Source organism: Osmerus mordax, chromosome 5 (genome assembly GCF_038355195.1).
Source record: "Osmerus mordax isolate fOsmMor3 chromosome 5, fOsmMor3.pri, whole genome shotgun sequence".
NCBI lineage: Eukaryota > Metazoa > Chordata > Actinopteri > Osmeriformes > Osmeridae > Osmerus > Osmerus mordax.
Window position 1 is genome coordinate 13,586,409 of NC_090054.1, and position 27,984 is coordinate 13,614,392.

At 41.4% G+C, this 27,984-nt stretch overlaps 1 protein-coding gene across 1 annotated transcript; it reads left to right on the top strand.

The window, feature by feature from the left end:
- Window positions 1-1,399: 1,399 nt before the first annotated feature.
- sorcs3b (sortilin related VPS10 domain containing receptor 3b) lies at window positions 1,400-26,148 on the top strand. The gene is made up of 27 exons (XM_067235695.1): window positions 1,400-1,792; window positions 9,075-9,142; window positions 11,266-11,365; window positions 11,858-12,016; window positions 12,117-12,190; window positions 13,293-13,357; window positions 13,971-14,089; window positions 15,687-15,776; window positions 16,005-16,184; window positions 16,410-16,556; window positions 17,392-17,494; window positions 17,899-17,975; window positions 18,108-18,199; window positions 19,122-19,229; window positions 19,540-19,657; window positions 20,161-20,294; window positions 20,826-20,939; window positions 21,117-21,288; window positions 21,717-21,903; window positions 22,220-22,353; window positions 22,700-22,823; window positions 23,153-23,265; window positions 23,607-23,741; window positions 23,884-23,983; window positions 24,867-24,972; window positions 25,199-25,359; window positions 26,087-26,148. Exons 1-27 carry the CDS (start codon window positions 1,400-1,402, stop codon window positions 26,146-26,148), a joined length of 3,435 nt encoding a protein of 1,144 aa, XP_067091796.1.
- The last annotated feature ends 1,836 nt before the right edge of the window (window positions 26,149-27,984 follow it).

Below are 27,984 nucleotides of genomic sequence, written 5' to 3' on the forward strand. Positions count from 1 at the left end.
ATAGAAATGACAGAATCAATTCCATTCTTAACTTCAAAGCACAAGTCTGTGATGTGTCTATTACGGCTAAAATGTCCATTAGTGTACATTACAAGAGTTTTAATTGTAAATCGTTCATCACATATGCGTTCTAGGGATGTTCTCCTTTATGGTTTATTATGCATCTCCATAGATATATCCATAGATATATCAACACCATGTCTTTGGTTCTACCAAAACACAGCAGAAGTTTGGTGACCCTTTGTTCTTCTCCAAAGGAAACAATCTTTTCAGAATCTCTTTTCAGGACGCATCTCCATCCTTCTCTTTTCAATTCCCCTCTTTCTCTCAATTTTTGTCTCTCTCACACACATACACACACAAAATTAACAAGATACTTACATTAGACATAGCTTGATGGATTACCAAGTGCCTCCCAATTATTCTGTGCATAGCATTATCAGCTAAGGGTGATTTGCTGTCTCTGCCCTGTGTTCTTAAAGGTCACAGTCTACAGCACACACACACACACACACACACGCACGCACACACACACACACACACACACACACACACACACACACACACAGGCACACCTCGCACACACATATGCAAACGCACTAAGATACTAAATAATTGGATGGTGTGTCTATGGGAAATAGTTTTTATTTATGCCATGTAAAAAATGTGCAGGATTATTATTTATACGCCCATTCATATAAAGCAAATAAAATCAGCAACAAGTGCAGCCAAACTTATCCTTGTTTTCAGCGCACAAATGTATAGGCAATTATCCTTAGTCTTATCCACCTATACTCCCCCCCCCCCGCCACCCTCCCCACCCCCCCACACACACAGTGATTCCCGCCGTCTGTCTCTGTCTAGCGAGTTGGTGTGGTGCGCAGTGCCTCACAACTCGATCTTCACTTTTACAAAATCCTGGACGTGAACACATCAGCTAAAACTGCTGGAGATTACAGTGGTTATGCGGTGAATATTTCAGAAGTTGTATTGGGGCTACTTCAACTACTAAAGTAGGCTACTTTAGTCTTACAGGACGTAGCCTATATTTCTTGCTTTTTGATTTTTGCAACAGTTAAGGTGCACGATGTTCTGCTTGGGTTTTGTTTGGCATTTCTGTCTTTTTGCTTGTCTTTTGACTCCTATTTACCCCACAATAAGAGCATTTGTGGAAACAAGTTTGCCAACACGTTCCCCTAAAACGAACGTTTGGCATCGTGTGGGAGTAATTGCTTCGGAAAAAAATACTAATACAAAAACAGACAAAGTCCCTAAACTGAACAAGCACAAATCAGAATTTTCTAGACATCCAAATATGGAGTCAAATGAAAATATGCCTCCAAAAGCTGAAGCTCGAGCAAACTTAGATGGAGTAATTGGGAATGAAGCACACGGCTCTATGGAAGTCGTCCAAAGAAAAGGTTCCAAGTATTCTTTCGTGGATTTCAGAAAGTACCATCGTTTCTTTGACGTAAAAAAATTGGAAAATCCCACAAAGTTATATGACAAAATCGATGTCCTTACATTTGCGAGGACAAAACGAAGTTCGGGTACAAAACTGGCAGAGGATTCGGATAGGAGTACCTTTGGAGAGACGCATTCAAGTGAGCGGCTTTTGGAGTCAGTGCATGGTCTTTACGGATCGAGGACCGAATACCGGCGTACCGGAGATGATGCTAGAGGGACTGGCTCGAGGCAAAGTGAGCCGCATCTGGTCAGCTCCACTTTCGCTCTTTTCGGAGACTCAGCGCATAACCAAGCGATGGTGCACTGGTCCGGACACAACAGCAGCGTGAGTTAAATGGCTAAAATGTACCAAACCACTGTTGTTAGAGGTTGAGCAGTTTAAAAATAGATATTATATGTAGCGTTTTTACTTATATCGTAGACATTATTAGATTACTTATTAATCGATTTCCAATCGCCAATATAGTCGCGTATTTTTACGCACAGATGTGTACCAAAGCGCAACATAGGTTTATTTCCAATAAAAGTTCAAAATGACACAATTTATTCAAAGATGTTAAGCCTAAATAATATCACAATAAAAAATCTCGAATATAATGAGGGATTATAATTTACTATGACAATAAATTAACAGTGTAATTAATATACATGAGAAAAGTCGATCAATGTCAGGACTAATGGAATTAAGTCCCAGTGTGTAAGACATGATTCTCACATCGTTACCTCAGGTAAGATCCAACCACAAGGTGTTAGGGCCTATGAAAATAATAGGCTACATTCTGCAAAATGTAAGACCATACTGCAGTTGTCAGAGAGAAGCTGGACTGGAAGCTGGACTACTTTCACACCTTTCTTCAGTCTGTTTTTCGTTCTAGCCTGTATGGGTGTAATCTACCTCCAGAGATGAACTGATCAAATAAACTGAGAGGAAGTATGTAACACTGGGATTGAAAATAAAGAGCATATTACTACTAATGTATTCACAACTCCCCTGCATCCCCTGCATGTTTCTGTGAAAACAATTTTTACGCTGTTACTCCAGTAGGTCTATTCATTCCAATGCTCTTTCTTTGTATGGTAATAATTCAGTTTGATCCACATTTACTCTTTAGAAAATGCACCCCAGAAATGCAGTATCATTTGTGTGCAGGGATCATCAAGTCTCACATCAATATCAACTTATTTTACCTTAGCACTTTAACAGCACTCAGAGTTTCGCTGGACCTGATGAGTGCAATGCAAGTAGTGAAATATTGGTTTCAATTGACTATTCATGTATATGCACACATATTATGATATATACACACAAACACACACATCCTTTTAGTGAACATCCTTGCTGATTAAGCTGGCTTGGAATTTGACAAGCTTCCATGTAATTAATTAGATTTATAACTGTCACAGTGTAATCATGTAGAGTATTTCTAAACCCTGATACTAGGTGATAGGAACAGTCTTTAAAGTTATGTTAATAGATCTTTGCACGTGATTAAGATTGTGAGAAAACGCTTCAACAGTGCATGTATTATGCATATTATTACTCAACACTCCACACACATTTGCTACGACACACACTGTGTATGACAACAGACTACGATTTGTTATGATTCAGGATTCATTTGAAAGTCTACATTAAAAAAATATACTCAATACATTTAGCCTCCAAGTCACTCTTCTTTTACCATCTCTTAACCGTAGAGCACTGCCCGAAGCAACACGAATAGTGTTATCTTGTCTTAAGTGGGGTAAGGTCCTCCAGGATAGGATAGCGGGACCGCAGTCCACCCTGTTTGACTGATCATCTTGTTTTGCTGAGAACACAGCCATGGCTTCACAGGTGTTTGACTAAGTGTGTTGAACACATGAAGAATGAACGTGTGTGTCGTCATTTATCACACTTTGTGCACACACAGGATTTGCAAACATTCATCTACAGTAGACCAACTACTGTATACTCATATTTATGTATCAGTGGGGGGAATAGGGTTGGATGGTCTCACGGCAGTAAGTTGCTACACATATGCGATGCCTTTCCTGATGGAGTAGGAGGAGACCAGAAGCATTGGTCTTGAACCCAGGAGACTTGTGTTGCCTGGGCAGCATTGCCTCCATTATCCCCTCCTCGTTTGCCAAATCCTGCCCTGAACAAATCCGTCCTCATGACAGAATTCCAATTTTGTCAAATAGATGACATAAACATGTTTGTTGACATGACATCCTTTCGCAATTGTCAGCATTGACAAAGTCAGGGTCAATACAATCACAAACAGTCCCTGGCAAAGGATGTGATATTTGTTCCAATATTTAGACTACTTTCTGTCTATTTTCCTTATTTTCATGAATATAGCCAGAGTTGATTGTTGAAAGCTCTCTGAACACAGAGCACTCGAGGATTAAGTACATATTGGGGGCAGGTAAACAACTAGAGGGAGCACTAATGCACATGGGGACTTTCACTTAGACTTTTGCTCGGATGAAAACTACATCTACACGGAAGGATGTTTTCCATCATTTGAGTATAAACAATCAATTCAATCCATATTAGTGAGGAGGAGAAAAAGCTTTCCTATAGGGAAAGGGATTACCTTGCTCATGGCCTGCTTCATGCATGCCCCCATAGACTCACAATCAAGATGGGTTTCAACCCACTCCAAATAAAAATAAAAATTACAAGGGTGTCAAACGTTGAAGACACGACTGCAAATTTGCATCCCTTATTTCACGGCAGGTGTTTGATTTAAATGGTTTCTAATGAATACATGAATACATTAGTACTTAATCATGAGAACAAAACAAGTGGCACATGCCGTACTGTTGTCCTGTCTTTGGTGTCTCGATTTATGGTCGCACAACTTCAAAGGTTCTGTCCATAACGTGACCATCATTTTGATGTTTAGGTTTTCCCTGTCACCCTCAGGGATATTTGGATCTGAATCATATTTGACTGAAAATCATAGCTTAGTGGAAAATATTCTTCATGATCATGATTACAGTCAACTGTTTTGGCCTGGAGAGTTTTTCCCCCATCTTTTCAAAGGGTTGGAAAAAAATGAATATCATAAACACATCCTGAGATGATCCCCCACCATGGCGATGCCTAAAAACTCCAGTAATTTATTCTGCTAACAGATTTCTCAACTACTATAACTGAACAACACCTTTCGTCTAACTGCACTGCTCCCCTCATCCAAATCCACGAAAGCAAAACGAGCTGTTTAATCACAAATCCATTTAGGTGTATTTATTTCCGTGTGCTCTGAATTGTCTGGTTCTGCCACTGTTGTGAAAGGGGAGTAGAGCCATGAAAAGAACAGCAATGGTGCAGACAGAGGCTTTCTTCTGTCTGCTAGCTGCGGCTCCTGGCAGCTTTGTGTTGTTTGACAGTCACACCATCTCCTCCGATTGTTTTCTGTGATGCGATGGTGCTGTAATACAGGACTGCTTCTCAACTGTCTCTCCTTGCTTTCTTTCTCAGTGCCACTGCAGTTACAGAGCACACCGTGTCTGTTGTGTGTTGTGTGTCAGGGGCCCAATTATACGAATATGTTCTGGGCAATGTCTAGGCCTTTGAGACACGTTTTGTTCACTTGGTTGAGTTATTCTTTTGACTCAAACTCCATCTCCCCATCCTGTATGAAATCAGATCATGTTTACAACAGGCTTTCATTGAGTCTAGCCACTATTGGTCTTGACTCCTTTACTCCTGGTTTTGAATTGACGTTGATGACCCGGTGATGTGACGTGAGATGTCTCCATGAGATGGTTGAGGATCAGGAAATGGTTTTATTGTTGTTGATGAGTTGACTGACTCAAGGATAAGACGTGTCATCGATTTAATTGTTGTTGATGAGTAGACTGGCTCAAGGATAACACATCATTGATCACACAGTAACATTCTGCAGCCGACATTGATGGTTGGAAAACACATACAAATGAGTATCTCTTTCTCTCCCATGAGAAGGCTGTACATAAAAAAGCTAATGCATATTCATGAAAATCCTAATACAAACAGTAGACTGGTACACATCACACAAACTTTTCAGTGGATGTCAAAGGTAAATTAGTACAGTCGTATGTCTATGCAATATTTAATGGAATTCTTTATTAGGAATATTACAAAGGACCTTGGATCATTGCCTGATGCCAACTAGGTGTCCCTGAGAAATTAATTTAAATCCTGATATTGTCCCTTTAGGGTACGCTGAATCAGTGCATCAGTCTGGCATAAAAGTGTCTGTGGTCTCCTATCCAGACACAGTTCCCCGCTAAGTAGCAACTGTACCATCTCTCTCCACACAGTCGGGCATGTGTTGAGATTAATGATCCCATTTCAACCCAGCCTACACAATTAAAACGAGACAGTATTGGAGGCATGCAGTCATACGCTTCACTGACAGAAGAGGACAACGTATTAGCTGAGATTGTAGTTTGAAAGCACGGCACTGGATGTGTGAATTAGCAAGGATTGCAGTTGGTTTGGTAAGGTCTCGTCCCGCAGCACACACACACGAGCTTTACTTATTTACTTGGACAGATGTGTCTGTGTGAGTCATTCACAGAGGCACTTTATGTCGGACTGCCCATCCTGCTTGAGCTACAGTGGAGCCATTTTCCTCCACCCCAAAGAATCAAGATTCTTTCATCTATGTATAGCCTGCATAACAGTACCTTCTTCCATTTGTAACAAATACATTGATATCGCTTGTCAGCGGTATTACTATCACTACTATGCATGGGGTGGTGGAGATGGGGTTGGGTTGTAACCGACTTGTTTTTTAACGTATTCTGTGTGACTTGAGAACAAAGAATTTGACATGCCAGAGGATGAAAGAAGGAACTTCAGATAGTCTGTTGATGGTATGACATGCTCATTGCTTGAGTTGTGAGCATCTGGGTAAGTCTGTGATAAGATGAGAGACAAGTCTAATATCTATCCTCCAGTACACCTGCCCTATGCAGTGTTACATTGTCTGTTTCAATAAAATCCCTTTGAATTTCTTAAATTTCTGGCCTTGCTGATTAATTCATTTGTCTGGCAGTAAAATTAATTTCGGACTGAAATCTTGGGGTGTGATTGTGTGTGTGTATATGAGGTGTGTGTATTTTGACATATGTGTCCAGTTGGTATCAGATTATAGATCAAAATTAAATTAGGGACCAAATACCTCTGTTGCCATGGAAGCTGTTCATTCAAGCATGTCCAAAGAATCAAAAGAGTCTCTTCGTAGGCAAACACCACTTTGGCCTAATATAGCTTTTATGTTTCTCTCTCCTCTGTGGGCACTGGCATTTCACAAAATATATGGGATTGGAATACGTAGTTCCATAACAAAATCGAGCAGTCAGAGAGTCAATTAAAAGAAAGAAGAAAAAAAAAGTCAAGACCAGAATGTTAAGATAAAGGGATGACTGAACTCCTTGGAGGGAGAGAGCCAATCTAAAAATGATTGGTTGACTTTCCTTGGGCAGTGCAGCGTTCTCCACATCAATAAAACATAAACATGAATAAATGCACTGCTTTAGGCCTTCCAGGGTCCTTACTTAATTTCATGTACACAAGTGAGCGATGATATGCATGGAAAATGGTATTTACCTAGAAGGCTCAAAATAATATCCGTTGCCATTCTTCTGTGTTTTTTCCCCTTCCCATCTACATAAATGCAATACTGCACCATAAAGTTGGAGTTGGAATGGTTGGAATGGAATGTTTCTTTATAGTACTGTGGAATATGTGCGCTGCTTGGTTGAAAAGTCCCTCATGGCTCCAATATTTGCATGTATAGTAGTCGCTCTTTATTTGACAAGAGCTGCCTACTGATAACGGGAACCGTGTGGGAACGCTGTGTCTAATGATGTCCCCTTGATGAATCCACTTAGGGACAAATCAGACTCCCAGTCGTCTGCCTTGCCAGCCTGTGTCCCTAAGGGGGTAGCATAGCCACAGACCCACTTCTGTGGGTCATCTTTTGCTAATGAGTCAATTGTGAAAAAACAATGGTAATCAGAGTTTTGATTCTCTCCCCCCACCAAAAAAAAAGAACAAAGGAATTTAGGAACAATTTGGTAGAAGCAGCTCAGCAGCTCAAGCAGAGGAGACCTCCGTCAACAGGCTCTCACACTGATTTTGAATTTGTTACCCTGTCAGGGTGATGATGTTTGAAGTCGTAAAACTGCCTATCTTAAACGTTTACGTGGCTGTGCAATGATGCTTCAATGCTTTGCTTTAGGCGGCAATATAGCCTGGGGATGAGGGACAGAGAGCTCTGGCTGTTCATGATGTCAGTGGAAGCTATCCCCGGTTGCCACTAATCCCTTATTAGAGGCAGATTTAATTTACCACGCTCTGTGTTGTAGGCTCCCATGCCACTGACCCGTCATCATGTGAAAAAGTGAGCTCAGGAGACTAATGACAAACAGTTTGGTGGAGTTTCTATCTCCTCTATGTTTTGAGAGGCAATTAGTTCTAACATCACACCCATTTAGCTAAATCTATATTCTAAATTGATTCTGACTCTGCTGCTGGTCCTTGCAGACATGGTGCATTCAGTTATGCAAATAGTTATCTTTCTGTCTGATTGGTTAATTAACCTGTAATGGAGATAGTCCAAGCCAAGCAGACCGGGTGTTTGATGGGTAAATTGTGGGTCAATTGGGTTTTTAGCATTTTGGAATCGGGCTTCGGGCATGGCATTGTTCTCTAACTCATGTGTGGCGTTTTTTGTTTAATGACTCGTTCTAAGGGTTCCATAAGGTTAATGTGTTTAAACTCACTGTAATTGAGCTTTCGACCTGCCTTTCAGTCAGCATTTTTAATCCGTGATGCTATTGTTACTTTTCGTTTGATGTTTATTTCCATCACCACTCCCCTACCTCTCCACCAGCACTCTCTCTCTCACGCTCTCTGTCTCTTGATTTCTCTCTCTCTCTCTCTCTGTCTCTCTATCTCTATCTCACACTCTCTGCCTCTCTTTCTCTCTTACACACTCTCAGTCTTTCTCTGCCCATTCACCCCCTCATGCACTCCAAGCATCCCTGTAGGCAGTCGTTTATAATGCCGTCCAAGTGACAGTAGACTTTTGCACACCATTTCGCACTGTCCTCTATGACTAGGCCACTCACGGCCTAGGAGTACTGACTGTGCAATGTCTATTCCACATCAATGCAAAAGCATGTGGCAAAAAGCACCACAATTTTATAACGTTCAATTATAACCGCAATGGCTGTCATGGGTTGAAAATTGGAGAGAGAGAGTCAGGGAGAGAGGAGGAACTGATTCATACTTCATTTTGTTGTTCACTGAACGATTTTCCGATTCTGCTGTCATGTAAGTATCATTCCACATGAGGTACTGACACAAAATTCTGACAGCCTGCATGGCTTTTCAGATCACTGCAGCCTGCAGACTGGCATCTCTTGACAGCATGAGGATCTGTTGTCATTGGGCTGTCATATGCAGAGGTGGATGATTCTTGGTGGTAATGTAGCAAATCACACTTTGGGCTTGTATACATGCGTTTCGACAGGAAATCCATGGATGAAGTCAGGGTGATTAGGGACACTGCAGCACTGGGGGTAATTATGTTGCCTGTTGTTGTTGTTCTGCTCAGGTCATCCTGATCCTGACCAAGCTTTATGACTTCAACCTGGGAGCTGTCACAGAGAGCTCTCTCTGGAGGTAAGTGTCTTAATGAGCATTTGTGTAAACGTAAAACGGGTAGAACTCTAAACTGTTTGTGGACTCAAATCAATCACCAGGAAACTGATATAGAGGGTATGTCAACACTGCAGGATATCTATGAAAATGTAGCAGTTTCAAATACAGCAATCGGACAATATTCTATTCCTAGGTACCATGTTCAACCTTACTATAGTATGATTAATAGCATTCTCCTTCAGTATAAAGTAGATTACATAAAACAGCTGTATCCACTCTGGAAGTCAATATGTGCTCACAACAACCCAATCTTTCCTCTGTAGCACAATCATTACCACAGGTTCAAAGGTGAGAGACTCTAGCCTGGCGAAAATATAATGTGATGCCAAGCAAGACCTGGTTTTCTGCTGTCTCACATATTTACTCTGTAGGGAGCCGTGTTTATGATGATTTACTGAACGAAGAATATAAGTTCTCTTGCTTTATGGGGTCAATGCTATGTCCCCTCATTCCGGAAAGTTCTCAATGTTGATTTTGATTGAATAGAGCCAACAACCCATTGTTTCGGAAGCAATTGACATGCAATTGCTATGGCCGTACCAATACCATTTACTATGGATGGAGAGGTGAGTTACAGTGTGCTGTCACATCATAAATAAGAATGGAGAATTCATTAAGGATTATACAGGGTCTGATCCACACTCTGATACAGATACACTTTTTTTCTCTCACCTTTTCCCCAAGCCCACAGGAAACTCATTTCATTTTGAAATACACCTGACAGAAAGACCATCAGTTCACCAAGCATAGAGTCTCAAATTAATTTCTGTTTCACTAGAGGCACAGCTAAGATTTACACCCGACTTGACACGTTTTGAAATCCCATATTGTGTACAGGAGGTATTCCATCATCAAGGTGTCTGGATAACAATGGCTCCACAAGTAAATTAGAGTGTACCTCCAGGGTGCTGGAAGACTCTTAGTGTGATGTTGAAAAAAGAAACCATTTGAATATTATGAAAAGAAACAGAGTAAATGATCTCTGTAATAATACGATAAATGATTTATGAATAATGCCCCGGGCCACTCTTGATAGCAATGTGAAGATCAATGGTTGTCTCCCGAAAGGTATCTAACAAGCGTCTCCCGGGTGTTTCTTTAAGTGATGCCTGCTTTCCTCCGGTGAAGTAACTCCATGCCATAATAACTTAATTTGAAAAAGCTGTCTCCGTGCCACCAAAGTACGAGGAGATATGTCTCTGAGTAGAATACTTAAACACCAACACAAAAGTATTTAGCAAGGAGACCCGCAAAAAACAATGTCAACAGCAAATGGAATGATTCACCTAAATGCATAGGCAGAGATAGCACCCTCTGGTATCTATCCAATTATTCATTGAAATTACATTTGGAGGCGTCCAGGTAGAACTGAGAGACATGAGCGCTTGTTTGGTGAGGTGTAATATAACCATGAAAAATAAAGGGAACTAGGAGTCAGGTGGCTGAGCGGTTAGGGAGTCGGGCTAGTAATCCGAAGGTTGGCAGTTCGATTCCCAGTCATGCCAACTGACGTTGTGTCCTTGGGCAAGGCACTTCACCCTACTTGCCTCGGGGGAATGTCCCTGTACTTACTGTAAGTCGCTCTGGATAAGAGCGTCTGCTAAATGTAAACCCATGTATCCTTGCTCTTCAGGAGTGATTTAAGAACTTGCACAAGAGCATGGAAAATGTTTTGCTTAAATAAATGTTCATATATTTTTCTAATGGTGGAAACTCCAGAATTCAGTACGTGCTAACATCATTTATAACCGAATTTTTTTTAATTATATATATGTAACAGTGGCTTCTAAAACGATATATTGAACTTTACACAGTTATACATAGCCTAATATACTTAACACTGAGACTCAAAAAGATGAATATAGCACAATGAAATACATTTAGTAGACACTCATTTAGCAGACACTCTTATCCAGAGCGACTTACAGTAAGTACAGGGACATTCCCTGAAATACACTAGGAAGTGAAAACATTCTGTTCCAAAAGTACCACATATTTGACCATATCCTGATCAATGAAGAGTTTGTAGCCTTGAAGGAAAACCAATGTATCAGAACAAATCTCATCTCCTTTTTCATTGTTAGATCTGTGGACTTTGGAAGCACTTACGTAAAGCTGAACGACAAAGTTGGTTCACGGACAGTTCTGAGCTATCTTTATGTCTGTCCAACTAACAAGAGAAAGGTATGTACCTGTAAAGCATCGATATGTTTTCTCTCTTTCTTTTTCTATCTCTCGTTCCGTCCTCTATCTCTCTGATCAGAACTGTAGATCCAGGAGTTATGTAGGACATCCAAGGTGCCAGCCTGGACGGGCAAATTAGAAACAGAATCCCACTCTAGCTAAACTGCTCAGTAGTGTCTGTATACCTCCCCTTCTGTACCCCGTCACATTCAGGCTCAGCTCACTGCTTGACTGACAAACAAGCTACACAGGTATGACACCTAATCATCGCTGATGTTCTCATGGAAATCATGCAGCAAGACCAGTATTGATGTTGCTCAATGGCAGCAGACAATCACATCCTCTACTGAACTAAATCCCTGTGTTGTGTTCCCCTGCTCCGTCTCTTTCCGTCTCTAGAACAATCCTACAGGTAGACACATTATACATTTTGCTCTACCTCCCTCTTGGTTGCCCTCCCTTCTCTCTTTTCCTCCTGCCTCTGTTATTTAGATAATGATGCTTAGCGACCCAGAGCTCGAGAGCAGCGTACTCATCAGCTCAGACGAAGGAGCAACTTTTGAGAAGTTTCCAGTTAACTTCTACATTCAGAGTCTGCTTTTTCATCCAGCACAAGAGAACTGGATACTGGCATACAGTCATGACAGCAAGGTAATATGCGCACTTGTTCTTACAAGAGTGTCTGTTTGGAGTGCAAGGAATGTACTGATGAAATATTCAACAATTATTTTGGATTTTGTTGTTGTTGTAGTTGTACAGTTCAATGGACTTTGGAAGAAAATGGCAGCTTGTTCACGAGAATGTGATGCCTGGAAGATTCTACTGGTATGACCTCACTTCCTGTCTTGTCAAGATTATAGACTGTTGTGAATATTGTAACTGAGATTTAATTTGAGTCACACTCACTGCCACACCTTTTTTACCGCCAAGTTTGCTAAGATGCTGTATTTTATATTTTCAAATTGGGTGCGCATGACCGCTACCTAGTGTCATAGCTTGTCACTTGTAGCTTGTCAAAACAGACAAATGAAATGTGAAATGTGACTCGATATCGCACTCCTCTCACTGAGTTTGAAATATTGTCCTCTCTCTATAGCCCAGTATGACATGCTGATTTTGTTGTTGCTGTCATCCTGTAATCTCAAGTGCATGGGCACAAAGCAGTGAATATTGATGTGATGCAGTTTGTCCCATGTTGTCATGGTGGGTGTCAAAGCAGAGAGCCTCCTCAGCAGATAGAAAGGACGCCGTTTGGAGGACACTCTCTCCACATGAGAAGTGAAACATTTAATAAGGGCAGTGTGAGAGCTGTAATGGCAACTGTGACACAACAAATATGTACTTTAGAAATGACACCTTCTCTTTGAAATGTTTTTTTTTTTTTTTTTTTTTTTTTTTTTTACAGTATCTTTGATTTTTGACACTTTTTTTGTTGCATTTCTAGAAAAACGTAATAACACAAACTAGATCATACAGCCTGCCCATTGCGTTATTGTTTGGCATCAATTTCGATTGAGAGGGACATTTTCTCTTCTGCTCAGCCAGTGTTGTTTATGTGTAGCTCCTGTGTGGTGCTCTGTATTGACTGTCGCACATTGAGATTAATAGTCACGGGTGGAACAAGTTGGATGTTGACAAACCGCACACCACCATGTGTTATTTATACTGTTGAAGGTAGCTCAGAGTAGGGTTGTCCATCATCGGCAGCTACTGTCCTCACGTAGCATAACTAGTTCTCAATCACCGCTGCTCTTCCTCATCTTCCTCCTCACCCTCTGCCTCTGTTCTTTCCGTCCCTCTTGGCTGTGTTTACATCTCTGTCTCTTCCTGCCTCTACCCTTCCCTTACCCCATTCTGTCCCCCTCCCCCCCACCCCTACCCCCCACACCCCCCACCCCCTCGCCCACACTCCTCTCCTGTGTTGCAGGGCAGTAATGGGTCTGGACAGAGAATCTGATGTGGTCCACATAGAGACCCGTATCGCCAAAGGACGTGAGTGCTGTAGAATCACCCCCATACTATCACCCAGCGGACCCCTTGGCTCTCATTTAGAACGAGGTCAAAGGAAAGATGAGGCCCCTTCTATGGTTCAGGATGGGTCCCAGAAGTACTGTCACAATATGAGTCTCTTAACAAATACAGGACTTAATAGTAGATTGATAGATGTATTTTCCTCTTAATCAGTCCCTTGTGCCTCGTACCAGAACTTCAATCCCCCACACCCAAAATAAATCTCTATTCTGTCAAAGCAATTACGGGGTTTCCTGGCAAATCTAACATCCCTCTAGTACAGTTAAAATGTCCATTTGAATGAATATGCAAAAAAAAAATGCTTTGTTTTCATATAATAGCATCGTTTATTAATTGTCCCAGCAAGAGGAGTACTTCCTTTTATTGTGTGCCTAAAATATGGTGACTTTATTGCATTGAAGAAAGTCAGGTTATTATGGGGTTTTATTTTCTACAGTAAACTTATTGTATTTCTGTCATACAACTTTATCGGTGAAACAAATCAAATAAATATGATTTTCCAAAGTGCATTTAATGTGGATTTGACACAAGAGCAGGAAAATTGCTGATCTACCGTTTCCTCTGTTTGTTGCAGGAGCTCACTATGTAAAGTGCAGAGCTCAACGCTGTACAGAAGCTAACAGGCAGTACTTATTCCCCGGTCATGTAGACACCAACTCACTGGTGGTGCAGGATGAATATGTGTTTGTGCAGGTGTGTACAGTTTACTGGATGTTTGTTCAAGATGTTTGAAACCCTCAGTCTAAGGCTTGGGCTTTTCTTTTGTCTGTTTCCTTATGGATTTTTCTCATTTTTTTCTTTTTCTGCATTCAAGTCATGCCTTTTCCTTGAAGTTGTCTTTCTTTTGTTCACTTGTTATCTGGTGTATGATGTTGAGGTGTCGCAGGTGTCACTGTCTCCCTTTAGTATTGAGAATCAACTGTCGCCTCAGCAACCATAATCTCAGGTCCTCGAACTTGCAAACACGTGACCACCACCCGAAAAGAAGTGAAATATGATTGTGTTGGTGGTCACTTATCTACTCTGAATGAGGTTAAGCCCTTTCATCTTGGTTATATCTTCCCCACTTTCTCTACAGCTAACACAGCTGGTCTACATGAGCTTAACTGTAAATCTTAGCCATGACACCACTGTCACAGGTGTCACGGTGTGGTTTGCCAGTATTGCTTCCTCTCCCACATGACACTTTCACTAGGCTCACTCTCAAAGTTTGGAGTCCTTGTCACATACCGTACTGACATTGTGGTGACAGTGAGTGCTGTTAGGTTCTCCATGTTGTCATTCATTTGGATTGGAGGACATATGTCTGTGACTTTTGAGCCTTGTTCATCCCCAATTCATTATTTTCTAGGGATTTCATTGGGCTACAATGCTTTTTAAATGTCCTTTTATATCTCAAAGAATCATCAAATTATCATATTTACGTTTCCAATATGTTGGCTTAATGTCTTGTCCATGAATCATTTTTAGACTTGTAGTGCAATACATGGGCCTGGGTCAGTTCATTCCAACTCAATTAATTTCGAGAATTAAATAGGAATGCAATCCTTAAACTGCGGGGGAAAAAGCACATTCAGAACTGTCATATTTGTACAAAGATTTATTTAGGGATTTAATCAAATTGAGAAATTGAACAGAGTTGAGATTGGAATCAACCCTGACCCTGACGGTATGAGGTATAGATGTTGATGAAAATAGCCATGCTGGCCACAGCTGGCGGGTTTGCTTTGAGCTGGGCCGGCACAGATGACTTTCTTGTGACTTTCATTGCTTGGGGCAGTTGGATTTAACTTGACAAAGAGTAATGAGGTTATCGATTGGGTTACAACGAAATAAGCAGTCCTCATCGCCTCGATTGTCTCTTGGGAGCGAAGGAACAGCCAAGTGCAACATCCTCAGAAATGTGGCCTGGGAAAATGCAGCCCATCGATTTTCGATAGATTATTCCATTAGAGATCTAATGTAGTGTGCTGAGGGACAAACACCATCCCTCTAGTTGATTAGAAAATAAGCAATCAAGTGGTGTAGGCTATGCTAGTGAGTGGCTGGGAAAGCCGGAGTGTATAAAGATGTCTGAGACATTTAAAAAAGTATTAGAAAAGGACCATTAGTCTGGTCTCTCAGTGTCTGTGATGAGATGTAGAGTTTGTGTTAGGTCTCTAAATGAACATGTATTTTATGTTGTCGTAGTCATCCAAACGCTCTTCGACAGAACAATTTAGAATTTAAATCATTGAGCTATTTTTCTACTTTGACCGAAGTAGCAGTAACAAAGCCTTCATTTGAACAGGTGACCAAATCCGGACGAGCAAGCTACTTTGTGTCTTACATGGGAGAATCGTTTCAGCAAATGAAACTGCCTAAATACTGTCTACCCAAGGTAAGATCTATCTGCAGAGCACCAAACTCTCTGAAAAATGCACCATGCACCCACCACAACAACAGCTGGAGGGGTGTCGTTGTCTAATGTTGGAAAGACATGAAGATGAACATCTCAAAGCAGTAGTAGTTCTATAGATCTATAGTAGCCTAGTAGTTATGTAGACTCTCTCTCTCTCTTTCTAATTCTCGACATATGCATTGTTTCCGGCTGTGGCCCATCTAACAGGACATGCACATCATCAGCACAGATGAGAAGCAGGTATTTGCAGCTGTCCAGGAGTGGAACCAGAACAACACCTACAGCTTGTATATATCCGATCCTTCTGGGGTCTACTTCACCCTGTCTCTGGAGAACTTAAGGACCAGCAGAGGCTCTGCCGGCAACCTCCTGGTCGACTTTTATAAGGTCCATGTACAGTACATCTCCTGCATACTTTATCTGCATCTATCTTTACGGAAAACATTGAAGAATACCATATGTCTAATGTATTATGGATGCACAATTTAAAGTATTCTTTTAAATATTAAGATTTTCTCTAAAGGTTGACCCCTGTCGCATGCAACTGCACAACATACTCGTAATGCATTCCAGCTGCTTTGACAATTTTATGTATTTATTTATTCATTCCAGGTTGAAGGGATAAATGGGATGTTTCTAGCCAACAAACTGGTGGAACACCAGGTAAAGAGCTTCATCACCTACAACAAGGGGCAAACTTGGGCCCTGCTGCCAGCCCCCGACACTGATGTAGCAGGAAACAACCTCCACTGTGTCCTGGTAAGTGGATTCTGCTGCTCTGGAAGAACCAATACCTCATGTTTTAAAGTCATCAGTGAAACTTTGATGTGTGATTTCCCAATTGAACACGAAAACCAACGGTTTTAAGATCCGCCGCGTTTTTCATTTCCCATTTGATTGTCGAGCCAAGGCCTTGAAAAGGGATCTGTGTTTATTGGATGTCAGCATGCAGCACAGCTACACACTTACCAGTCTATGAAGGGCATCAGAGTTTTCATCAACCACGGTGATTTCAATTTACTACCTGTAATCGCTGTAGGCAACACCTTAATGAATGTTAGATTACAGTAAATTACAGTAGTACCCCCATCGTGATCTTTGGATATGGGTTTTACTAAACCATTCACGTGTATTGAAAGGAAGTTGAGCTGAAGCACTGAGAGCAAGAACTGATGTCGCAATGTTCTTGTCTGGATCATACAAATGACCATTGCAGCTACTCAAATCTGTCTCCCCTATTGATGTTTTACAAAGTTGCTGATTTGGAGAGATGATTGAAAGCCTTTTATCAGCAAATTAAACAATTTTGGCGACGCTTATCTTTGTATCATGAGGGGAATTTTGATTGCGTGGTTTGTTTTCTGTTGAATGAAAGTCTTTTCTAATGTGCCCAGTGTCCTTTTTAAACATTTCCACTGCTTGTGGAAGAGAAGATAAAAGTTAAATTGTCCTCTGAACTACCTGTTTTTCCTTACAGAGAGATTGCTTTGTGTAGAATGATTGGCACTAATTGTAAATGCGTCGTTCAAGAAATGTTCGATACAATGTCGTTTTTTGTTGTTGTGGGCTAATCATGTTGTGTTTCTGCTGTCAGCCATTTTGTTCTCTGCATCTGCACTTGGAGATGTCTGAGAACCCGTACACCTCCGGGCGCATCTCCAGCAAAGACCTGGCACCAGGGATCATCGTAGCCACAGGTACAGTTGGAGAGAATCATTTTTTTCTTTCAGAATTTGACATGAAGAGATATTCTTTGGCAAAAAAACTCATACTGCCAAAAAGATTTACCAGTGGAAGCGTGCGTATTGTACACAGAACAATACATGATACAGTACAGTGTTGTACAGTACTATGTACAATAGGTATGCTTCTACTGGTGATTTGCTTTCAATTAACATATTCTCTCCATGTAGATGTTGAGTGACACTATATCAGAATTACTTTTCTGAATCTGAATTGGATTTATGATGAACATGAAATGTTGCAGAGGAATAAACATCAAATTGCACATTATGCGTTGTGGGGGCTTGTGCGCTTTGCAAGGAGCTAGGCCTCTTTACTATGCAAATAATCAGGAATATCTTTCTGTTTTTGTATTCAGGCAACATTGGTACAGAGCTGTCCTCCACCAACCTTGGGATGTTTATAACATCCGATGCGGGGAATAGCTGGAGACAGGTGAGCCCCATCTGGACAACAAAACAGGACCGGGCCACATTTGTTTTAGTCTAATAAATGACATGCCAGTTGCATTTTCAGAGTGCACACTAGTTGTTGAAATAAAAATACGTTTGTTGTCGGTTCATTTAGATTTTTGAAGAAGAACACAACGTTTGGTTCCTTGACAATGGAGGTGCTTTACTGGCCGTCTTACATGCAACTGCTCCCATTAGACACTTATGGTATGTACACTATATTTCTGTTCATCTACTGCAGTGTAGTAATGTTTTAAAAGTCAGAGTAAAAGTATACATTTGGTAATGATTTAAGACTCAGGTGAGTAAAACCTTAGCCTAATTTCTGCACACATTCCACAAAATTTGGTTTACGGTTTTGTTGTTGTTGCATACAAATACATTTAAGCCTTTGAAATGCTGATTGGCAAGGTAGGTTTGCATGCCTATCTCAACAACAGCAAGTGGTTTTTTTCCCCCTTACATCATAACTGTCAGAACCCTTTCAAAAAAAATGTCTGTTAGAGCTTTGTACTGTTGCTGGGTATTTTCGAGAGCTTTTATGCGAACGTGGAGAAGTGCAGGTTTGAAGTATTGAGGGACTGTGAAGGCCTTGGTCCTTGTGTTGCTGGAGCACTGTCACACTAGCTACTTTGATGTCCTCCGCACTGAAACACTGTCAAAATTGATTAAGATCTGTGAAAGGTGACATAAATTTCTCAAATGTTTTGCTGATGTTCCACTGAGTCATACTTCTTTTTAGTTTAGTCACCCTCAACATTTACCTAGACCCGTGGAACATTTGTTATTTTGTGTACTGTGCATGTGTAGTTGTGATAATGTCCTACACAGAAAGACTGATAAAGGTACTTCATTTGTCATCCCTGGCATAACTACACATGATTTTCTAACAGTGGAACCCTATTTCCCAAAACATTTGCTGTATTTTCCAAACTGGTTCCAACAGCGGTCCTAGCGTTTCTATTTTAATCTAATAGCAGCATGGCATTTTTACACATTATTTCAGAGACACACTTGTGGATGTGAGGTGTGGAATTTCTTACGAGAGTCTGTATACGTTAGAATTGTACTGGGAAAGCAATGAACCACATGCTCCATTACTGTAAGTGATGCTGCTTCTGTGTCACAGGATCAGCCTGGATGAGGGTAAGAAGTGGGATCGCCACAGCTTCTCCCTGGCCCCCCTGTTCGTGGACGGAGTCCTGATGGAACCCGAGTCAGAGAACCACATCATCACGTGAGTGGGGAAGGCATATTCCAGAAGGAATACAACACTCAGTCTTGGACAAAAGGTGGAAAAAGGACTAAGAGGAGAAATACAGCTGGTAAAAGTGTAAATAAGCAGGTTCATCCACAGAAACAAAGTGTATTCCACTCTGAATAAAAAGCACACTTTTCACTGGTGAAAATACATGGCAAATACAGATGCGGTATTTTGACTGCAGCTTTGTTAGGTCCGAAGAACATGAGAAGTCCAATTTCTATTACACAATGATTATTCTCGTTAGCCTGACATTGCCCAATGTTGGTTTACTCACATTATACAGATTCTTCGGCCACTTTAGCCATCGGTCAGAATGGCAGCTGATAAAGATTGACTACAAGGGCATCTTCAGCAGGAGATGTATGGATGGAGATTACCAGACATGGCACTTACACAGCAAGGTATCCTGTTGACACCTATTGATTAAATGCCAACATCAAGATGAGCAAATTTGTTTTGTTTTTCTCACTCCAAACACACAAGCATGCATGCAGTGCATGCTCATACATAGGTAAGTGTACATTCTCTAGGAGCACGAAACGAGGGCACAAACGAGTGGCTCCGTCCATTACTCTCTCTGCCCCTCTTTCCAACGCAGGCTCTCTCTCTCTTTCTACATCTCTCCTTGTCCCTCTCTAACATACAGTCTACGCTCTCTTTTACTCTTTCTATTTTCTCTTTCGATGATTTTCATTTCTCTCTCTCGCTCTCTCTCTCTTTCACTCACTCCCACTCTCCCTCTCTTTCTCTCTCTCTCTCTGACTCTCTCTCTCCCTCTCTTTCTCCATTCATTTTCACAGTGACATTATAAATTCATATAATTCCAGGCCGCCGAGCACTAAACATTGGTATTTGATGTAATGGCTTTCACCCCAGGGAATGAACGAACTGTGTTGTTTGGCAGGGAGAGCCGTGTGTGATGGGCGAGAAGCAGATCTATATGAAGCGTCGGCCTGGGAACCGTTGCATGCTGACCCAGGATTACTCCAGGGTCTCCTCCTCGGAGCCATGCCTCTGCAGAGCCTACGACTTTGAGTGGTAGGTGAGGGACTAGGGGACTCCGGGTTATCTTTGTTTTGGCATCGGGAAAGGTGAGCCTGGTGTTTTGGAAATAAGACACAATAAGACTGTCGATCTCCATACCCAAGGTTGGATATTACTAAATTACGGTAAATTGATTATTTGGCCAAGATGTATCATTTTGCACAGATTATGTCCATCATAAACGATATGTGACATGTCATATAATGTACAGTGTTCAAAATGTACAGTGGCTGTTGCCCCTGTGTGTGCATTTAGAGAGTCCAATTATAGTTTACAAATTGTTAGAGTCTTGGCTAATTTGCATAATGTCAAATGATTTATTTGCATGAAATTAATAAGTCATGGATTACTACATTAATTTTAAATGTCTTTTATCAATCGGTTTGAAATTCTCTTTGATCCCCTTTGTCTGACAACCCTACTTCGAGTTGTTACCTTAAACATGTATTTGTACACCACTGTCCAAAAAAATGGTTTGTGGAGTTTTGATTTAGTGATTATGATATCTGTTCTTTTGTTTGGCAGTGACTATGGCTACGAACGTCAAGCAAACGGAAAGTGTTCCTCCGCTTTTTGGTTTGACCCAAACACGGCCACAAAAAGCTGTAGCACAAGTCAGAGTTACCTCAACAGCACCGGGTGAGGATCCATACTACATCATACATCACAACACAAACATCTCTAGAATTCCTAGCCGGAAAGATGGAGTGTGTGGAATGAAAAGATGTAGCTTTTAAGTGCTGCAAGATACCTCATTCAGTTTGAAATGACCACATGACAATCTTACTTTTGTATTCTGCCTGTTTTCATTGACAGATACAGGAAGGTTTTGTCCAATAACTGCAAAGAAGGTGGGAAGGAGGTGTTCTCACCCAGGAAACAGCCGTGTCTCCCTCGACCGCCCCGAGGCCTCCGATTGGCTACCAGTCAGGGGGAGCTCATGGCTCCTGTGGGAAGCAACGTGACATTCCTAGTGCATCTGGAGGACGTGAGTCCACCACTGAGTGCCCCTGCTGCTAGCGTTTCTTAATTAAGTGCTGTTTGTACATTTGTTCCGGATCATTCCGTCCCTTTGAAGTGTCAGGTGATGACACATCCCCAGAGAATGTACTTCCGTAGCCTGCTTCTGAAAAATGACACGTTCTGGTCATTATGACTTAGGCTTTTTACTCTTTGAGATGTTTCTATACTCCTCAAACTTTAATCCCTAACCTATTTTACCCTTGTCTCTTTTTTATTGTGTTTTTTTTGCTGACCCTCAATATTCATATAAAGCAGATTAAACATTTCTTATGAGAAATGTCAGCCAACAACTTCATTTTACCTCAGTTCACTGAAGTTCTCTTTCAAGAGCAAAAGCACAATGTCACACCCAAGCCGCTGTGAGGGATGCTGTGTCTTGCCTCCTGTCTGCAGGGAGACTCACCGAGGACCAATATCCAGCTGGACTTTGGGGACGGGATCACGGTCACCTACTCTAATCTGAGCCGGACGGATGATGGAATCAAGCACACGTACAAGTCCGCTGGGATTTACAGAGTAACGACCCACGCGGAAAACAGCCAGGGCTCGGTCACCAGCTCCTTATTCCTGCACATCACCAGTATGTAAAATAACTGCTTCTTTGTGCCCTTAGGTCAAATGTCTATGTTTACTTTGGTCTGATTGGCAGCCAGAGCGTCCGAATGAGGACTGCATTCTGGTGAAGAACACTGAATAATCGAATGCCATGTCCAGTATGCTAGTCTACCCTAAAACCATAGCTCAACATGCTGAGACATGTCAATCCCCTGTCCCCGAAGTGCTCCAGGATATGTTGTTTTGCACTCCTGAATATTGTCTGTCTTGTGTAAGCTACCGTGGAGGACAGGGCCCGACTTGGTGCTGTGTTGATTCATGTATCATTGCTGTGGACTCAGGTCCCGTGGAGCGTGTGCATCTGTCAGCTCCCATAGTGGCCATCAGGAGAAAGGAGGCCAACCTCACAGCGGTGGTGTGGCCCAGCCAGTCCAGAACAGTAACTTTCTTCTGGTGGTTTGAGAACAGCTCTGAGGTGAGACTCTTTTCTCACAGCTCTCCCAAACGTTCCCCATGTTTTCCCTCGCTTCCTTACCCGGTTGTTTGATCGGATTAAATGTAATATTCGTATGGTCTGGAGCCTCATGAAGAACCGTGTTCGGATTGTTGTGTACCTACAATACACGCTATGCATTGAAATCACCTCGGTTTATGGTTCAAATCTTCACCTTGGTTTAAGCATGTAATCGTGTCAGTGTTATGGTTACCATACAGTAGCTTCACAACGTCTTCCTTTATGAATATCCATACCCATCAGAAGGTCATATTGTTTTACAACCTCTCATGCCGATGTTGTTCACTCGCCTACCTTTGAAATCCAGCCGATAATAACCTTGGAGGGAAGCATCTCGTATACGTTTGCGAGAGAAGGAATGACAAAAGTCACAGTCCAGGTATCCTCTGGAGGCTTCATACTGCAGGATACCAAAGTCATTGCTGTTAAAGGTAGGCCTTCTAATTCTCTGTCTAGTTTGAAGGTTAATGTTAAGTATTTTTAATTGGGGCTATGCACTCAACATGAAAATGCAACACTGTGCATCCATATATTAATTATTTCGCTGACCATCTATATTCAAGCATGGCCTAAGTAATATCTATAGATATTTAATGTTTTTAAATGTCAAGGTAATGAGCTAAAAACCATTATTGATAAATGGCATACTCAGATCTTTCAATGATCAGAATCTGCTTTAATAGCTTAACTTCATCTAGCCATGAATTAATCTTAGATATGTCGAAATGGTGTTTGGTGGTCTCTCTTGAATGTCCCACAGAGTTCTTCAAATCTCTGCTGTTGTCATTCTCCCCGATGCTTGACGAGCACAATCCTGACATCCCCGAGTGGAGAGAAGATGTGGGCCGTGTAGTTAGGACAGCTCTATCACAGGTACACAGTCTCTTGTCCACTCAGGGACCTGGTCTTGAACTCTGTGGTCCATCACTCACTCTTATGGGCGTTATTATTCATAATATGTGACATAACATCCATTTGTATTTCCTTTATCTTTTGGTCTTATCTTTTGAAGTCATGTTTAGTGCGCTAATGAGCCAAACAGTACACACTTTAATGTCAGAAGCATTCACTATTTTCATGTCTTTCTCCAGATTTTCCACACTTTAACGATTAGAGTTCCAGAGTCACATTTTTATGATTCGAGCTTGAAGAAACCCTATATGGTTTTCCCTGGGGAGCCTGTGGTCTATGTTTGGGTCTGAATTTTGTTGCAGGTGTCTGGTTTTCCCGAGGAGCAGCTGCTAGTGGCGTTGTCTCCTGGCCTTCACACAGCAGCAGAACTGTTCATCCTGCCTGACTCGCACACACCGCCTGAACACAGGAAGAAGAGCGAAGAGGCTTTAGTGAGTGTGCGTATTCCTCTTCATTTATTCATGCACTCAATCAACACGCTAATGAATTACAGTCAGGGCTTCTAACCCAGTCAGTTTCAAACGTAGTTTTCACAAACATTATATTGGGTTATCGCAAATGTTTTCGACTCCCCCGTAGATATCGGACATTCTTGTAAACGCGCTGAACCAAGGCTTGATCCAGTTTGAGTTGAAAGCTGACACTCGGATCATCGTTTATATCACACAGCTGACCTTGGGTAAGTCAATCTCCAGTGTCCTTGGCCAAAAATATCGACCTAGTCTGTACTGTTCTTAACAAATGCCCAAGCTCTCTGTAACACCTTCCAACCCACTTCCCAATCTAACTCTACATGTCAACTCGTATAGTGTAGACATTTTGGACTGTATAACACCTTGTTGAAGGGTGCCTTAATGACTATCTCCAATCATGTGGTGCTGTCTGTTCTGTTTGACCATGGTCCTTGAAGTCAAAGAGATGTCTTCTTTGATTAGGGGTTTTTAAGCTTTAAAAAATACGTAAATTTGTTCTTCTCTCACAAATTTTGGAGCAAGCTTTGGACATAGGTTTGCATTGAATTGCTGCGATCAATGTGGAGATTAACAATGACCGTAGTTGGGATGCACCTTGGAAATTGGTGAGGTCAGTCGAACATTACCATACTGCGAAAACGTGTCGATCAACTCAGCATGACTTTACCCTTTTCATCCTCTGACTGATCTGTCTTCATTTGTGTCTACATGGAAAGGTCTGGGATGCCTTTAAAATTCAGCAGAAAGGTCATAGCCTTCATAGGTTTCCTTCTAGAAGAGAGAAAGATGGCTTAAAGGGGCTGGGAAGAGGTTATATACTCTGGATAATGCACCCAGGCGCTTTAAGTCATGACTAAGCATAGCAGACCCTGGTCCACAGGGAGAAGATAATAAACCTCCCAGAGGTCCTATTTTATCCGCAATCTTAAAATGTAACCTGATTGACACTAGTCTTCTTCTAAATGCCTTGCGAATGGACAGTTGCGAAGCACAGTGGGAAGAAATGACCAATACGTGTCATTCTTTTTCCCTCCATAAAATGGTCCGGTGGATGACGGCGATCCTACCTTTCTGTCTCCCCTTTCTCAGCGCCCCTGGTTGACTCCAACCCCATCCACAACAGCTCTGCCATGCTGATGCTGCTGTCTGTGGTGTTTGTAGGTTTAGCCGCCTTCTTCATCTACAAGTTCAAAAGGTGTGTTCCCTTGCATTAAACATTAGCTTATCAGATACAGTAAGTGTGTCCCCAGTGACAGACTGAAGGTAGGTGGTGAGCCAATTCTTTAAAAAAAAACATGATTTACTCTTTCTCTCTTGTATATCATTGTGAGGCATATATTATGTCTGGTGAAAAGTCAACACATTATTCAAGCCCAGAGTAAAAACAACTAATTATTTCTGGCGGTTATTTGTGCTGTTAGGAAAATTCCCTGGATCCATGTGCAGACAGAGGACAGCCACGAGAAAGAGCCAGAAGTGATTGGCACGGTCGGTCAGAATGACAACATGTCCAAGGTCAAACTCAGCGAGTTTTCCTCACCCAAGGAGATCATGGAGAAGGACCTGGAGGCGAGGAGCAGAGGTAAGCCGACTCCTCTATCTACTCACCACATTGTATTCTTTTGGAACAGCTATAGCAGTGCCTTCCTTAGTGCTGAGCACACACACAAGGCAGCTCTGCAGACAGAATGTATCGCGGTACAGCCGATTCATTTGGGAGAAGGACCTTCTGAGTTGGGAGAGCAGTTGATTGTGCCTGATGAAAGTGCCATTGCAGTGGCCCTGACAGACATGTGGGCTGCAGGCTTTTGTGGCAGGTCAGCACTTTAGCCATTGTTCATTTCTCTGCAGTCCCCATCTTAAGCTGACCTTGCTGATTTGAAGCATGAAACAATTCTCGGTTTTTGTCATCTACTAAAGTGTGTATTCACAAAAGGTGTGACATTATGGTAGCTTTGGTTTTTGTCTCAACATTACGTTATTTGACCATCTGTTGGTCCACCTGGTTAGAGATTTCATGATTTGTTTGATACCTGTGGTGTTTCTCATTTGGTGTTACTTTAGCCAATATCAAAATATCCATCTTATTCCAATAGGTGACAGATTCATAGTAGGGGTTCTCTGTAATGGTGCGGGTAAAAGCTCTTTGCCAGGGAGTGAACAAGATGTGCACTGCTTAGCATGAAAGAACGGAACAAGACCTGAGTCTGCTGTGCCTTTTGTTATTGGCTCTGACAAACAAAGTTTTAGACCAAAATGAAGGTACACGTCAGTTCCATTTATTGTCTGTTTGCATATTCCCTCTCCAGGAATGGCCCGTAATGTGGAGAGAGTGATCACAAGGGAGTTTCCTAACTGTACTAATGTCTGAGGCCATCACTCAGTTCCAAGTATGTTTCAATTGTGCCAGTTTGGTTCGCTTAATTGACAATATTTATGTTTCACCCAGATAACTGCTACTGTATCGAGTCATGTTTTAACCCATACGGTATATGCTCAATATGTATTTCGCTATACTTTCTAAAGATGTATCTAGATTGTGAGTCTTTTATGTACATACATTATTTAAGAATGTAGAAGTCACTACATTGTGGATTTTTCTGTCTGATATGATCCTGAAAAATTTATTGAACAAATAGGTTTGCTTTACAAGGAAAAGTGTTTTGTATGTCAGATAGCTTTGTGAAAAAAATACTTATGATGACTATGATTGTCTTTCTAATGTTCACTTTACTAACTGTAAGTTGACTTACTATACCACTGCACATAGATTGAATGTAATTATACATTTAATTCACTTGGTGAAAGAAATAGGTAAGAACTAGACCTGTTCAAGAAGTGTACAGTGAGAAGTGTTTTATTATAAATGGCTATTTACAAAAGAAAAGTCTGTATATCAAGCAGAAGTATAAATGAATGGAGCTGTACATTTAGAAGTCTAATAGTAATTTTACAATGTTGTACGTGAAATGTTGTTTATATTTTTTAGCATGCCATATTTCACCAATGCCATTTTAGAATGTCTAGTGAGCTAAGCAAGTTATTCTCACAGTGATTTCCAAGCTTATAAACATAGTCTAATATTTATTAAGTATTGTCTCTGATTACTTTACTGTAGTGCACAAGTTTGTCATATTTTTGATTTTATTAGCTACAATTTAACTTTGATTTAGATTCATGTTTCTTACTGTAAACTAAATACCATTTTCAAACTGTTCAAAAATAAATGTATTTTTCTACAAAGGTGTGTTAACGCTTGCATGTATTTAGTCTGAAGTTCCTCAATGAAACTAAATTAATGTTTTTTTAAAGAATTGGTTCACAAATCACACAATCCTTACCCGACAGATTGAGCTCTTGTTTGTCTGAGGTACAGTATGTTTGCAGCAGAAGAGCTAAAGCACTGAAATGATTGAAGATGTTTGTTGTGGGCAGTATTTGTCTTGTCTTCACACAACCTCCCAACATCCTTCAGAGTTGTGAGGCATTGTTTTACCTAATCCCCATAAGACGCAGCAGTGCTTCAATCCTGGCAGAAACCAATACTCCTTTAGTTTGCCAGGTGTGAGGCTGGACACAATTCTGGATCCTCATGATCCGGCAAGGCTGGAAAGTAATCTGTTTTTGCCCGAGGTCTGATAAGTTTGGTGTCAGATCTGGTCCCATCTGACATAACAGTTACCATTAGCTCAGAGCAGGTGTGGACTTGCTTGTGGTCCCTCTTGCATCAGAGGGCGTAATTCACTCAACTTCAGCATCATATGGTTTCAGACGTGCCTGGTGAATCACGCTGAGCTAGAGGAGGAGGAGGTTATCCATCTGGAAGAGATGCCATAACACCATGGTACAGAGTGATTGAGCTGACTTTTACTGGAGACAGGCTGCACTGTTCTGTCCTCCATGTAGGGTGTCCACGCAGCCACACACCAATCCTCATCACAACCAACCAAATCCATCGACCCCAAGTCAGCATCTCAATTTCCTTCTGTTTCTCTCTATGTATTGACGTTGAAACTTCCCTCTCCCGTAGCCCTGGGATGTTGCGCTGGCCAAGTTCAAATTGAACGGTGACAATCGCTAATGGATGATTCGTTGCAGGGACAGATAGGCTACTATACTCTAATACGGTTCTCAATGTTCATCCATTTCCCTCTGCGGCTAACACAATACTGCTCTTAGCTTTTTGTTATGGGCCATTTTTCATTCA